We start from the raw sequence: 15,415 nt of genomic DNA on the forward strand, positions 1-15,415 counted from the left end.
GCATTTCTTGTTCGTTTTTGTTAAACTTGTTTTAGTATTAGCTTAGAAACCAATCCCCAATCAGCGGTGGAAGGGCCCTTCCCGATTTTTTGTTAACTTAATTCTTATCCTGATAAATATTTATGCTAAGCGCTATTTTATTTGCCATTAATAAAATGCATACAAAATGCGACAAGTGAAAATCAAGAGAGAATGCTACAGTCAAGCAAGACCGACAAAAACACATCCGGCATCGAGTTATATACGCCCATAGAAGAAGAAAAAAGAAGTGCGAACTCGATGCAACGTGGTCCCTCATCCCAAATCAAAAAAATAAAATAAGAGAGTTTACACACCTAGATTGGTTAATGTGGGGTCAACCGTCTCCGAAATACAGGGGTTCATCCATGCAGACGGACGTGGCTACTCTATACTTTATAGCTAGAGATTAGGGGAGTCCATATGCTGAAATGAAATAAGAAATGCATCCTTCTGTCTCTAAAATAGGCCTATACTTGTACATATATCCATTTGTGCTTGTTATGGGAGAAGGAAAATACCTCGTAAGCAATGTATCGAACTGTTTCCATCAATAGAATCTGAACGCCGACGTATCTGAATCTGAGCATCTCCAAACTAAGATCTGCATTCCAAAACCAAGTTTTACTACGTACACTAGCATATAATGTTTGAAACTCTAGTGCTTCCTTGCTTTTGAAGATTCTAAAGACTACTATTATTATTATTTCAACCATAATATTATTGGATATATAACTTAGATTTTGTTTTCAACCAAAAAGAACATCATACTCTATTTTCACATATAATGCATATATTTATTATTGATTTTTTTGTTTTACGAAAATTAAATTTAAGCATACAACGAACAAACTTACAGTAACATTTTATAATGCAATTAAAACATTGACTTTATATAATAGAATTTCCTCGTTCTTGTAAACTTTTTGCATAGTTTTAAGTAGACATTTTAAAAATAATTGCAAATATTTGATTTATTTTGTTTTTGCTTGTTTTTTCTTTAAGTATTTATATTGATTTGTAGCGAGTGCCCGCAATGGTTACAAATTAATTATTTTTATTTATATATATATATATTTATAAAAATACAAAAACAATTACTCCTGCTGCTCGCAAACGTTGTCCAAAGGGTACTTCGTTTTTTTTCTACTGTGGCGGCGTTTGGCTCGATCGGCGTTTGTCTTTTTCCTTCTCTTTCTCCTTGTCGCCCTTACGTCCAAAGATCCGGAACATGCCACTGCGGCGTTCCTCTTTGCTTTTGCTGCCTTTGACGCCGGACACGGAGGATATAGACTGTGCTTCGCTCTCACTCGAGCTCTCGGCGGATACCCGCGAGAAGCTTATGGAGTCCGGCTGCAAGGACACTGGCCGATTGCCTTCAAAGCGGGAGTTGCCCCAACCTGTTAATTGCAATTGTTGGCATTAGTTTTGGATCGTATACGATGTTTTATGTAATAAGCATGCAAAATAGAAAAAAAGGTATGTATCGATGAGGTTGATGTAACACAAAAAAGATTGAGGCGTGCAGAATATGTTTAGCGTAAAAAGAGAGCAGACGACATAAACGCAAGTCTAAATACTTTGTAGGCTCGTGCGCAAATAGGAGCGACGAGTTAGCTTGACCGATTTTATAGTTGAACCTTCACGATTAGGGGTGAAGCGCAAGGCATGCAATTCAAGAAAAATACATATTGATAGAGTTACAGTAGAAACATATAGCGGGGAGATTAAAAGCTGCAATCCAGATATTATGTGGTAAAAAGAAGGTTACGCAAAAATTGACGTATTTTTTCCTTAAATTTCATTTCTGTAAAATTGTTAAAAGAAATATAACAAACTTTAAGTGGATCTTTAGACTAATTTTAATAATGTAGCATAAGAAGGCTTATCTGAATGTATTTTGTCTGAAATGTATTAAATTCAGAAAATAAGATTCAACAGGAATATGAAGTGCGAAATATAAACTGTAGATATAAGATGCCCTGACAAAAAGTACAATACTATTAATGCAGATTGTCAAGAAAAACAATAGGGTTTTTCTTCCTATGATTCTTTTTATGTAAAAAAAATGTATTTCTTTTTGTTTTTAACCAAACCTCTGGGAAAAATTGAGAGATTTGAAGCGTTCCAAAAAAAGATATCTGTGGCACCAAGAATTGGTTTTGCGGCGAAATTTGGAAGAAAGAGATTTCTGTACTTATACTATGTAATAGACGAATACGGGGTGACACTATAGAGTAATTCTAACCCTTTCAGACCATTGGTGTTGTAAATACTTGCATTAATGAACTATTATTAATAATTATCTCGCTTTTTTATTGTATTGCACAGAAGACTGATGTTTTATTAAAATTGGCATTATTTTAGCACCAGGTCTGACAGAGCTATCGAGTTAGAGATATAAATTTAAGGTATCATAAACTGGAGTCTGAAATAGGTGTCATTCTTCTTTGGGTACGCATAACCTTTTTCTTACTTATTAAATACTTATATCAATCCATTGTAAGTTGCCGATATAATTGTCAAGGAGTTAGGAGAGAAAGTGAAAAACATAGACCACAACCAATTCAAACACCAATACCAAACGAACACTGAAGAAGAAGCTACGAAGGAGGTGAGGTTTTCTAATATATGTAACGTATATATGTAACGTCGCTTTTGCTGACCACCAATTCCATCGTTATTGTTATGCATGTGAAGACCCATATAGCTTGGATTACTGATGGCATTATTATGATGTTCGCCGCCTGGCGATGATTTTGTTGGTGTAGTTGCTGGAGATGATGGTGATGATGTTGTTGGTGTGCTCGTTAGATGCCAAACCGTGCGACTAGTACTAGTCGCCTGTTGTGTCATTGTGGTGATTGTTGTTGTTGTTGAGGCGGTTTTGGACCTTTGCTTGATATTACCATTGTTGCCACTGCCATTGCTGGCCCCGCTGCTGGAGTAGCTGATGGTGCGCTTGGCCGTGATGCTGCTGTTGCTGTTGCTGTTGCCGCTGGTGTTGTGATTGTTGCTGTTTGTGTTGGCTGTGTTGGTGTTGTTGTTGTGGCTGCTGTTGCTGTTGGTGCTGCTGCCCGGCGCATGGGATTCCATTTCAATGAACTTTCTAGTGCTATCAATTCGGCCGCCTAGCGAGGGTACACGCTGTGGGGACATGTGTGTGCCGTGCTGTTGCTGTTGCTGCTGTTGTTGTTGTCGCAGCACATTGTTGTTGTAATAGTCAGGTTGTTGCTGCGCTGCTGCATTGAATGCATTAATGCGCTGTTGCACCTGTGCCTGATGCTGCGCATGCGGGTGGATGTGCTGCACCTGTTGGGGATGGTGGGCAGAGGACGACGACGTGGACGGCGAGGGCGAGGACACCGCTGCATGATGACTGTGTTGATGCTGATGATGCTTATGATGGCTATTCGCGCTGCCCAACGGTGGCATTGTCGTTGGCAGTGGGGGCGGATTATCTGATACACATAATACGAGGAGGAGCAAGTTTTCGACATTTATACAATGTTGCATGTGTGTGGTGGGAGTGTGTATGGGTGTGGGGAGTGGAAGTGGGTGTGTGAGAGTTTATGTTTTGGACAAACACAAGTATGATTTGGAGCCAATACTTTAGCTCTAGCTCACTACCGGGGTGCATTCAGTACTTACCCGATTGTCTAGACTCGCTGTTGCGCTTCAACACCACTCCATCATCTTGACTGCTACCATTTTGTATGCCCGTCAGTCCGGCGGGTAGTGTGGAGGATTGCTGCAGGCGACCATCGGTCAAATCTGCAATATAAGGTTGCAAAATTTAAAATAAATACCACACTATACGAGTATGTACGAGTATATACGAATAGCATTAACGCAACATAAGAAGGCAGGTGTATTGCCAACATTTTCATTGAAATATGTACTTACCCAAAAGAGAACGTTGAAAGGTGGTGTAATTACCTTCCCTAACTTTTTCAAGTATGTGTTTGCATTAAATAAAGCAAAGATATAGTTTTAGGCTTAACATATTTTTAAAATATTTCAACCAATTTAAGTTTCTTAAGAGACATCCTATATTAACATACAGCGTCTAGTCTTTTAAGCAACTCTAGAACGTTATGGCAGGACTGCATCTTAAAAGAGTATGTACTTACCATTGGTCGAACTTTGACGATTGCGTAGCACAACTAGATTCTCTTGACTCTGACGTTGTGTGGCCACTGGTGGAGCTCCTCGTGGTGGTATGGGCGGTTTCTGATCGAAGCCTGACGTTGGTGAGCTCGGCTGGGATTGTTGCTGCTGCTGAAGTTGCTGTTGCTGTTGTTGTTGCATTTGTCGCTGCAGGAAGGCCATTTGTGGTGTGGCTATTTCTAAAGTTTGGCTGCCGCTGGCACGACGCTGTGAATCGGGCGAAGAGTTGCGTGAACTCACGGGTGACTCCACATTGCTGACTACTTTAATGTCTGGGGAACTGCTGGATTGTTGCTGCAATTATCAGAAAGTTATGGTTAACGGGAGAACTTATTTGTTAATTACTACCCACCTTCATGGATTCATCGTAGCTGAGCAGCTGTAGATTTGGCGGCAGACTAGCATGGAAGGATATCTTGCGCACCCAATCGTTCATGATTTCCAGTGAAGGTGCTTCGAACAGAAACTCTGAGCCGTCGGGCAGCTTCAATCGGAACACGTACTTCTTCTTCGTGTAATCATCGGCACGTTCGCATTTCGCTCCCAAGATGTTGACTGGAGCTGTGGCCGTCTTCTGCTGCAGGAAATCATTTTCATCCTTGAAGAAGCACACCAACTGCCCACAGAGTACGGTGTGGAATTGCTTCCAGGAGCGTACAGGTGCCTTTTTCCCTCCAGATTGCAGTCCATGTTTGCGTTCTAGCATGCCTTGAATTTCGACAGGTGGCAAGTCGAAACCCTCGCCCTTTTGGTTCTTACGGAACGATTGGGCACGACGACGCGTAGTGAATGAGGGGGTTCGCTTGGGTTGCTTCGGTTGCACTTTCATGCTCTCGGCACGCTTAACATTGGCATCGGCTGAGCCGCGTCGCAAACGATCACCAAACATACCCGAGGAGCTGCTCTTTTGCAGTGAATACTGTTCTTCGTCGTAGGGTTTGCGCATGGGGGATTGCACCGAGGATGGAGTTTGCGATCCACTGCCAGTGCCTGTGACGGTCACCATGGGCGAAGAGAAAATAGGCGTCTTTTCCTGGGCTGCTGCGTTGTTACGATGCTCCTGCTGCTTCTCGGCGCGTCGTCTCTCGTCATTCAGACGTTGAAGCTCCTTCTGTTTCAACTGTTCCAGCCGTTCTTTCTCCAAACGTTCCTTCTCTTTCTGTTTGGCCAATTTCTCGTTCTCCACCTGCTTGCGGAAACGTTGCTCCAATAATGTGATGCGTTTAATGGCCTGGAATTTCTCCTCTTGTGCTGCTACGGTCTTTTCAAAGTCCTCATGTCGACGCAGCAAGTCCTCCACTTGTGGGATTGATTCACCTAGCTTGGCATCCTTAAGCTGTGGTTCGCGACTAATGATCCATTGCTCGAGTATTTCGGCATCCTTGAGGAAGAGTTGTGTGTCTAGATTTAGTTCGTAGATCTCCTTACGCTGCTGTAGGGTTTGCTCCAGGAGTTCGTGTCGTTGTTGCAATACTTTGATTTTGTCCTCCACCTCATGGGCCAGGAAATGCTTGGCCTTGATCAGTTGCTCGCCATTGGCCGTAAACTTGGCAAATGTCTCGTCACGTGCACGAATTTCAGCATGATGGTCCTTGATGCTGGCCAGCAGTAGTTCAGCGCCGGCAACGCTAGTTGCCAATTCGGGTGCGGTGATCTTGGCAAGCATTTCATTGATCCAGGCAATTAGATCGCGATACTCGTCGAAGTACGATTGTAGTTGTTCGGCTTGCGAGAGCTTGCTCTTGCGGGCAGTGGTTTTATCCTTCAAATCGGTCCATGCCTCAACTGTCTCATCACGTTTAACCTCGATGTGTTCGCGTGCATCGGGGTAGATTTCACCCAGTTTTACGGCTTCCCCTAGCACTGAGTCCACTTGCTCCTTTATGGCTGTTAGTTCACCCTCGAAAACGAGATGCTTGCGACCTAGTGCCTGTATACTCTCCAAATCTTGACCATAGTCTTCGGATATAAGTGAAGCCTCTTTCTCGTTTATTAGCGTAATCGTTTCATCAGCCACACGATCGTAAACGTGCACTTGCTTGGCGCCTGCTAAAGCATCTTGACGTGCATTGACTAGGTCCTTGAGTTCATCCCATAACTGTTTGGTCTCATCGCGTTTTGTCTTAATCGAGGTGCGATAGGGGTTGTTCTCTTGGATTAGACGATCGCCACGCTCTAGGCATGCCTCTACGCGTGCCTCATTGGCATTCAGGTTGGAAACAAACGATTCAAAGGCCAATATCAGTTGTTCCACATGCTCCACATCCTCACCATAGTCCTCGGAGGCGGTGACTGCCATTTGATCGCCAATCCATTCGTGAAGCTCCTCCGTTTCTCGAAGATACTCGAACAGCTTCTTACATTCACTCAGACGAAGCTCACGGTCCTTTGCTAGACGCAATAACTCGGCATATTGTTGCGCTACTGCACTATTTTTCTCCTTGATGTTCGCGCTATCGAAGTGATTGCGTTCAATCAGGCCCGTAGCCAGTTTGTTAACCTTCTCAATTGATGGCTTAAAGGATGTAAGTTCACGATGCAACACCTCCAACTTCTTCTGATGAGTTTGCACTGAAATCTCATCGCGTCCATAGTCACTGCTAGCCAAAACGGGACGTTTCTCACGCATCCAGGCATCGGCCTCATTGGCTTCCACATAGAACAACTGACTCTCGACGGCATCTAGAAGCCGCAATCGACGAATACTGGCCAAATCACGCAATTGCACCAATTGCTTTTGCAAAAGATCCGATTTGTACTGCACCTGCTCGCTAGCAAAGTGGTTGTCGCGTATCATCTGCTGGCCACGCTGCAGAAGCGCCTGTATCAGTGGCTCCTGCGATACGAGTTCAGCTTCTAGGGCATTGTGCTTCTTTTGCAGTCCTTGCACAGCCAACAGACTACTGCCCAGATCCTGCGAGCCAGCGATCAACTGCTTCTCACCAAGCCACTGCAGCTCATCTTCCGCATCGCGCAGGAATTGTTGTAGACTCAATGAATCCTCCAAATTTTCACGTCTGATGGCAATGGGTTCATGCAGCGTATTGTAGCGTTTGACGGTTGCCATCGCGCGCTCGTGTATTTCCGCTTTAAGGAAGTGATCGGCCTTAAAGAATTGTTCATCCTTGAGTTTCAGTTGGTCGGCAAGTTCATTGTGATGCGCAACATCGGCTTCTAGGCGCTCATGCTTCTTAAGTAGATTGCTGACGGTAGCCAAATCCTTTCCGTAGTCCTCGCTTGATAATTGCGCCTCCACATCGTCCATCCAGTTATTAAATTCGTCTACACTGCGATTAAAGGTAAGTGCATCGTAGGCTTGTTGTAGTTTTTCCTTCTTGGACTGTGAGGCTGCCTTGAGCTTCAACCAATCGCCCTCGAGCAATTGCACCTGTTGTGCTATTTCATCCTTGGCAAAGTGCTCGCCACGAATGAGGCGTTCACCTTCTCCAATAACCGCTTGGACGCGTGGCGAGTTGCTCAATAATTCGCTATCGAATGCTGTATGCTTTTGGATCTTGCTCTGGAGGTTGCTTGGCTCGCGATAGTTCTCATCTAGTGCTACTTGTAATTTTTGCACCAACCAACGATCAATCTCGTACAGACTTCGCAGGAATTCCTGAAGCTGCAAAGATTGCAGCAAACGCTGTTTGCGCTCTTCCGAGAGGTCCAGAAGTTTTTGCTTGCGTCGCAGAATATAGGCAAGTTTCTCGCGTATCAAATCCGCATCCTTGGGATCGCTCTCTAGGATGCTGTTGGCAAACTTCTGCAAGGCATCGACATGGTCAGCATCAAGTACCTTTTCAAAGGCATCGTGTTTTTTTATCAGACGCTCAACAGCAGTGTACGAATCACCCAAATCATCGTTATTCAGGAAAGCCTCCTTGTTGGCCAGCCAAATTTCGACTTGTTCTACTTGAGCCTTAAACAACTGCAGTTGATGGGCTTCGGTTAGGTCACGTGCGCGTTCGCTCCAAGCATCGTGGAGAGCTTGATGTTGATCCTCCAAAACGCGCAAATACTTTGTGACACTTCCAGAATTTTGTTGTGCCGCCAGCTGCTCGCCGTGCTGTTTCAGAGCAGCAAAGGCCTTGTCACGTCCTTCGATCTCCACCTTGCGTTCTTGATGCAATTCCAATTGCGTCTCACAATCGTTAATGGTCGAAGGTGCCTGGACAGCGTTCATTTTCTTAACCATATCGTTAACCCACAGCTCGAGCTCTTTCACGTCCGACACAAACTTGTGGACCAGATATGCTTCGTTTAGTAGACTCTGTCGCTTGACTGTCAAGCCTTGCAGATTTTGCCATGAATTATGCAGCTCGTCTAACTTGCGTTGAATATGGGGGGCGCCTTCGGGATATTTCCGTTGCAACTTTTCGCCTGCAGTTCCATGTTCATCGATCTTTTGCTTTACCGCTGACATGGCACGTTCTAATGCCTCTTCGCGCCGTATAAGCGCTTCGACGGCCTCCAGGTCACGACCCGTGTCCTCGGAGCTCATGGCCAGCGCCTTTTCTGCAATACGTTCTGCCGTATCGTCAACATCCCGATCGAAGACGTGAATTTCATTGGCACCGCCAAGAAGTGCGCGATAGGCATTAAGAGCACCCTGTAGCTGTCGCCAATTGTGGTTGAAGTCGCGACGCCGTTTGTCAATACTCTTGGTTTCTGCCGGAACTTGTGCCTGGTTAATAAGCTTGTCGGCCAACTGGTTGATATGCTTGACACGCTGATCATCCACACGCATGTCCGAGTCGACATCGTCCAGCTTACGCATAAGTGCGCTGCAATGTTCCAGATCGCGACCGGTGTCACTAGCCTGCACCATCATCTCCTTGTCGCGGATCCAGGCCTCAATCTTGTCCAGTTGGTTGTTGAATTCGAGAATATCCTGGGCCTCTTCCAAGCCACGGCCGCGTTGGTCCAATTCATCCAGCAGACTCTGCCAGGCGAGCAGGACGCGCTCAATGGCCTGTTTGATTTCTGGCGAAGATTCGTGTTGCTTGCTAAGCAAAATGACGCCCGTGTCCTGGATTTCCTTGATGCGACCTTGGTTGGCAGCAACCTCGGCCTGGAAGGCTTGGTGCTTTTGCAGTTTCTTAATCTTCTCATCGAGATTGGTGACCTCTGCATAACTGGCAGCATCTGCCTCCAGCTTCTTCTTCTTCTCATTGATCCAGGACTCGGCTTCGGCGCAGTCACGCACGAATTTGGCATAAAGAAGGGCATCCTCAAGCTTGTAGCGACGTACTGCGCAAAGATCCTTTACTTTTTGGCGTCGCGCCAATACACCTTGCAATATGGTCTGAATATTGGCACTGTCGTAGTGTCTTTGTTCAATGAGCTTCCGTCCATGCTCTTGCAATAACGCAACTTTCTCCTCCTGCGTCTGTATAAGTCTCTCGAATTCATCGTGCTTCTTGATCTGATTCTGTACATCCTCAACCGTCTGACCGAAATCAGAGCTGCTGAGCGACGCCTGTTGCGAACTGGATAGATTGTCGATTTGTTTGGCATCGCGCAGGAAACAGAACAAATCAATCTTCTGCTCCAACATGATCTTCTTCTTGTTCCAGGCAGCGTGTAGTTTCTGACGCTCATCCAGCATGGCTGCACATTTCTCTTCTACATCGGCAGCGGCATAGTGACCAGTTTGCACCATTGAGTCACTCAGTTCGTTCAGGAAACGGAACTTATCCTCTCGTGCTTCGATCTCTCCATAAATTGCATCATGTTGGATTTTCAGGGCTGTTGCGCCGGCAGCATCACTCACATGCTCCTCGGCTTGCAGGGCAGCGCGCAAATTTGATGACCAAGACATAATGTCACGGACATCAGTGAGGAAGGTTTGCAGGTCGGAGCTGGCGGCCAAACGATCTCCACGGGCCGTAGAGCGCTCTTTCAGATCGTTCCAAGCAGCGACTACTTTGTCCTGCTGCTGTGCAATTGCCGCAGCATTAGAAGGATACTTGGCCTGGAGGCGCACCGAATCCTCAACGAGCACTTGCAGTTGCGCCTCTAAGGCGACCAAATCATTTTCGAAGCCCTCATGCTTGCGTAACAGCGCAAGCGCAGAATTCAAATCTTTGCCCAATTCAGAAGAAAGTGCCGCATTCTTGTCTTGTATGCGGAATAGCGCCTCGGCTACATCACGATGGAAACGGTGGATTTCGCCGGCAGCATGCAGTTTCTGCTCGCGTTGATTCAGCAGCTTCAGAAGGTTTTCCCAAGACGTTCTGCGAAGAAACAATATAATATATACTCGTGTTTTTTAATGAAGCTATGTTCGTTCAAAACGTACCTTAGTTGTTCCTGTCTCTTTTCGACCTCATTGGCATAGGGGCTCTCCGATTCGATAAGTTTTTTGGCGAGAACTTCACACTGATCGACACGATCGGCGCCCACCTCAACGCGATGCTTCAGATCATCGAATTTGTTCTGCAACAATTGTAAATGCTCAAAGTCCTGGCCGTAATCTTCTGATGAAGCCGTTTGCTCTTGTTCCTTTATCCATTGCTCCACCTCATCGGACTCTAGGAAGAACTCATGCATGAACAGGCTCTCCATTAGTCGCATCTGGCGTTGTTGGGCCAATTTGTGCAGCGACTTAAGCATTTTCTCAATAAGTTGCTGCTTGGCAGTCAACACCTTGCTATCTGGATGGCCAGCGGCCACCATTGCTGCGCAAGTGTGTCCCATTTCCGTGACAATGCCTGAATATGTGTCCAACTCCAGCTCGATCGTCTTGTGTTTGGTTAACAACTTTGCGGCAGAATCGCGATCGCGTCCGTATTCTGTCGATCGCAGCGCATTGTTGCGTTCACCCAACCAGGATTCGATCTCACCGGCGTCGAACAGATATTGCTGTGCCTTCAACGATTGTTCCAGCTTTCTTGATCGTTCGCCGCAATGCAGCTCAAGATCGTCCCAAGCTTGTTGCAATTGACTACACAACACCTCCACATTTTTCTGCTCAGGATGCTGTTGTGCGATGAGTGTCTGACCTGACTGCAACGCCTTATTAATCATGGGCTGGTGACCCTTAATCTCTGCCTCCAGCTTCTTGTGTTTCTTGTGCAACGACTGTGCTTGGTGTAAATTGTGGCCCAGCTCATTGGACTTGGCTGCTGGCAAATGGTCGTTGATCCATTGGAATTCGGCATCCAGTTCAAAAACAAACTTGTGGAAATTCAAACTTTCCTCCAGCTTGTCCCGACGCCTTTGCGTTGGATCGCGCAGATCTTTGAAGCGCTGTTGGAGCTCCTTTGTTTCATCCTTGATGTTTTTAGCATTAAAGTGTCCCTCGTGTGCCATATCATCACCCGTGTTGACCAACTCGGCAATCTTTTGATCCCAAATTGTGATCTCAGATTCCAAAATCTGCTGTTTGTTGATCAAGTCCTTGCAGCTGCGCAAATCATTGCCAACATCTTTGCTCCTTAATGCCGCATCCAATTCATCAACCTTCTTCTTTGCATCCTCAATGGCACGATTATGTTCGCGCTGAGAGGCAGCTTGCTCCAGTTTGCGACCTTTGTCTTCGGAGAGCGTGAGTAAGTCTTTCCATTTCTTGTTCAAATCCGCAACACGAGACTCAACTTCGGGCACACGATTTTCAGCTTGAATCAAAGCCTCGGCATCCTTGTTGATGTTACGCAATTGACCTTCGTTAGCACGTAATTCTCGCTCAAAGGCCTTGTGCTTCTGCAGTTTGCGTGGAAGGTTCGTTAAGTCACGATAGCTTTCATCTCCGGCAATTTTAGTTTTATCCTGCAACCACACCCTAAGGTCATCAGCTTCAGCCGAAAATTTGTGGAAGTCCTTCGAAGCTTGTAGTGCACGCTTGCGTTCAAAGGCACGATCTTTGACGGCCTTGCGCTTGCCTAGTACTTGGTTACGACGATCGCCGATACTAAAAGAGATTAAGTGAAGTAAAATATAATTAATTTAGCTTTAATGTCTTAAGGACTCCACAAACCGTTTTATACTTACTATTTAGCATCGTAGTGATCATTAGCAATGAGCTTGTCCGCATTGTCCGAAAAAGCCTTCAGAACTTTATCCTGCGCCATCAAGCTCTTTTCAAAATCAATGTGACGCTTTAAGATGGCTTCGACCTCATCCAGTGAGTTCTGTAAGTAAACGAATTATAATTTACAACTTAACTTTCAGCGTTTGACTACAACTCCTTACGCCCAGGTTGTTGTACTCCAGGAAGGCCTCATGACTCTTCGTTGTAGCGTCAATTTTGTCTGCTTCCCGGTTAAAGATTTGCAGCTCGACGCATTGTTGCAGCCACTTTTGTTTTTCGGTCCAGCCGCGATGTATGGCATCTTGTTCCGCTTTAAGGCGCTCAATTAGCTTCACTGTATCCGCCATATTTGGCTTACCATCAGACAACTGCTTGCCTAGATTGATAACCTCGAGGAATTCATTGTCATGCGCCTTGATGTCATCGCCTAAATCGTTGTGTTTCTTTAGCAAGTTGTTGGCTGTTTCCACGTCGCGAGCTGACTCATCGGCATTGAGCTGATCCTTAACGGAGTCAATCCAGGCTAGCAGAGTCTTGGCACTGTTGTTGAATATCTGCTGACCAACTGCACTCTCAATTCGTGCGCGCAGCTCGCTTCCACGTTGCTGCACCTGCTGCCACATGTCCTGGACTTCCTGTTGGCGAGCATTGACATTGTCACGCTCTGCTGGGTAGGCATTCTTTACTGAGTTGCCCAAATAGGTCACTCGGTTCACTTTCTCCTCCACCGGTGCCAGTTCACGTTCCAAATTTTGATGACGGCGCTGGAGGGCCTGCACTGTTTTTAGATCTGGACTAATGACAGCGGTATCCAGTTGCAGCATCTTTTCGCTCATCCAGACCTTTGCCTCATCGCAGGTGCGGTTGAAAAGCTCCACACTGGATGCACCCTCGAGGCTCTTCTCGCGCTGTGCCTTGGCATTGTTCAGACGTTGCCAGATCTGGTGAATTTGACGCTGACGCGCAATGATCTTGTCTAGTTGCGAATGTCCTTGACGACGGAACGTGTCCACAGCGCCATCGATTTCTTCTACACGCTTCGAGGCGGCAGACAAATCTGTAATGAACTTTTCAAACTTGCGTTTGGCATTCTCTACGCCGTCGTTGCTGTCGTCTATCTTGATCATGCGTTCCTTTTCCTTCATCCATTTCTCAAAGTCGTCGCATTCTCGGTAGAAACCAAAGAGATGGATAGAATCCTCTAGCAGTGCGTGACGCTTTTGTGCCATTTCTTGCAGCTCGTCATAGGTGGCATTGATACGTTTCTGACGCTTCTCAACGCTGTCTGCATTCTCGTTGATGCTATTTGTCGAGGTGCGTCGTTTAACAAGGGGCTTGGGGTCCACCGTGACGGGCTTGATGCGCTTGACTGGCACCACTTGTCGGACCAGTATGGTTTTCTTGACCTTTTGAAGACTCTTTACTTTCTCAGCTTTTGGTACGATACATGTGACTGGACGGGCTTCGATTTCGCGCACATAGTTCGCCGGCACAAATCCCTCATGGCCGTTCTCCTTGCGAACACACCACCAGTCATCGTTGGTCTTTGATTTGAGCAGCATGACCTCGCCCTTGTCCATTTTCATGCCTTGGCCCTCGAAAGGGAATAGTGATCGCACATGTGGCAACATTTTTGTTTCGGTCACCTTTTTGTGCTCCAGTTTCTCCACCCATTCGTCCTCCCATACTTCCTTTGGGACCAGACGTGTCTCGTTAACCCATTCTTCCTGTTCCACTTCAGCTATTTCAGGCTCCACTGCGGACAGCTCCAAGGTGCATATGCCGGCCTTGATGAGTTTATCAGCCTGCTGGTTAAGGTTAAGTATATCGCCGGAATAGGCATTCAGCTCGCCCTGAAGATCACGATGCCGTTGCAATAGTGCTTGCGCTGAGGGCTCGTCATTGCCATAGTCCTTCGAGTTAACCAGCGCCATTTTCTCATTCAACCATGATTCCGCCTCATTAGCGTCGGTGTAGAACTGATAGGCCTCAGCTGCATCTTCGAGTTGTCGTCGTCGCAATTCTACCAAATCCTCAAGTGCCTGCCAATGTTCAGTTAGCGACTCGATGCGACTTTTTATTTCACTGGAGCGTGGGTGGTGCTCGCCTATTAGGCGCTTGCCTGCCTCAGACATTTGCAACGATTTGGGTTTGCGCGACTTGATCTCATCTTCTAGGGCTTTGTGTTTCTGTTGCAGTGAAAGCACGGCCCGCAGATCTTTAGCCGTGATACCTGTTTTGCAAATGCGTTGCTTATCCACCAGCCAGCTCTCCTCGTTATCGTAGTCCTCCATAAAATGATGGAAGTTACGTGCTTCTTCGAGACGTGCCCGACGCTGGGCCGAAAGTTTCAGGAGCTCTGCATAGGCTTGTTCCAATTCGGCCAACCGCTGTGCTAGCAACGCTGCATCTTTCTGCTCTGAATTTTTGTAAGGCAGTGCCTGACGATTGAAACGTTTCAATGTCTCGCCATAGGTGTTCACCTGCAGTTCTTGCAACGAGTGGGCTTGCAGAAGTTCCTCAACACCAAGCAAATGTGGGCCCACATCTTCGGAGGCAAACTGAACCTGTAACTCACGCACCGATTCTGTGGTGCTGGCAATCTCACGCAAAAGATTCATCAGATTGCTCATTTGTGAAAGGTTGAGACGCTGATTTTCCAGGAGCTCTAATAATTTACGCCACTTTTCCATCACCTCCTGTTCACGTTTCTTCACACGCTCCTTGCCATGATAGTTCTCATTCTCTAGCTCATTCGCCATGGCCGTCAAGTCATTGAAGCGTTCAACGCGAGCTAAAATGTCGGCGGAAATGGCTTCGTGCTTCTTCAGCGTGGCATCCACCTGACGCAAATAGCGAGGATCCGATAATACTTGTATCATTTCCTTAAGGTAGCCCTCGCGCAGTACGGACTTCTTTTCAAATTTGTAATTCAGCTGCTCGAGTTTCTCCTGACGCAGCAGTTCCTCACGCAACGCCACTTCACGATTATGTTCGGCATACTCCAAGATCTGCCAGGCCTTTTCGATATCGTTGACCAGTTGACCATCCTGGGGATTATAAGGTGGCTGATTTAGCGCTTTGAGGAGCGTATTGATGGTAAAGTAGAGAGCTTCAATCTCGCTGCGCTCTTTATATCTAGAGGGAGAGACAACAAAAATATGGTTTTAATTTTTTGGCATTTTTTTAATTCTC

General features: G+C 46.2%; 1 protein-coding gene across 7 annotated transcripts in view; it reads right to left on the reverse strand.

Moving 5' to 3' along the window:
- Positions 1–974: 974 nt before the first annotated feature.
- The window catches only part of LOC115632378 (spectrin beta chain, non-erythrocytic 5), a 42,491-nt gene continuing 28,050 nt past the window's right edge, over positions 975–15,415 (reverse strand). For 2 of the 7 annotated variants that reach the window (XM_030529501.1, XM_030529499.1), the window contains exons 8-16: positions 12,382–15,358; positions 12,181–12,320; positions 10,490–12,100; positions 4,541–10,424; positions 4,152–4,482; positions 3,925–3,966; positions 3,670–3,792; positions 2,685–3,479; positions 975–1,418 (exon numbers count right to left, since the gene is read on the reverse strand). In XM_030529501.1, the coding sequence (XP_030385361.1) occupies positions 1,165–1,418; positions 2,685–3,479; positions 3,670–3,792; positions 3,925–3,966; positions 4,152–4,482; positions 4,541–10,424; positions 10,490–12,100; positions 12,181–12,320; positions 12,382–15,358 (12,157 nt within the window). In that variant the 3' untranslated portion in view covers positions 975–1,164. The remainder of the gene's footprint in view (positions 1,419–2,684; positions 3,480–3,669; positions 3,793–3,924; positions 3,967–4,151; positions 4,483–4,540; positions 10,425–10,489; positions 12,101–12,180; positions 12,321–12,381; positions 15,359–15,415) is intronic. The other 5 variants (XM_030529502.1, XM_030529505.1, XM_030529500.1 and 2 more) reach the window with 5 other exon arrangements.

The sequence above is a fragment of the Scaptodrosophila lebanonensis genome, unplaced genomic scaffold (assembly GCF_003285725.1).
Source record: "Scaptodrosophila lebanonensis strain 11010-0011.00,11010-0021.00 unplaced genomic scaffold, SlebRS2 tig00001415-arrow-pilon, whole genome shotgun sequence".
In the NCBI taxonomy this organism is placed as follows: domain Eukaryota; kingdom Metazoa; phylum Arthropoda; class Insecta; order Diptera; family Drosophilidae; genus Scaptodrosophila; species Scaptodrosophila lebanonensis.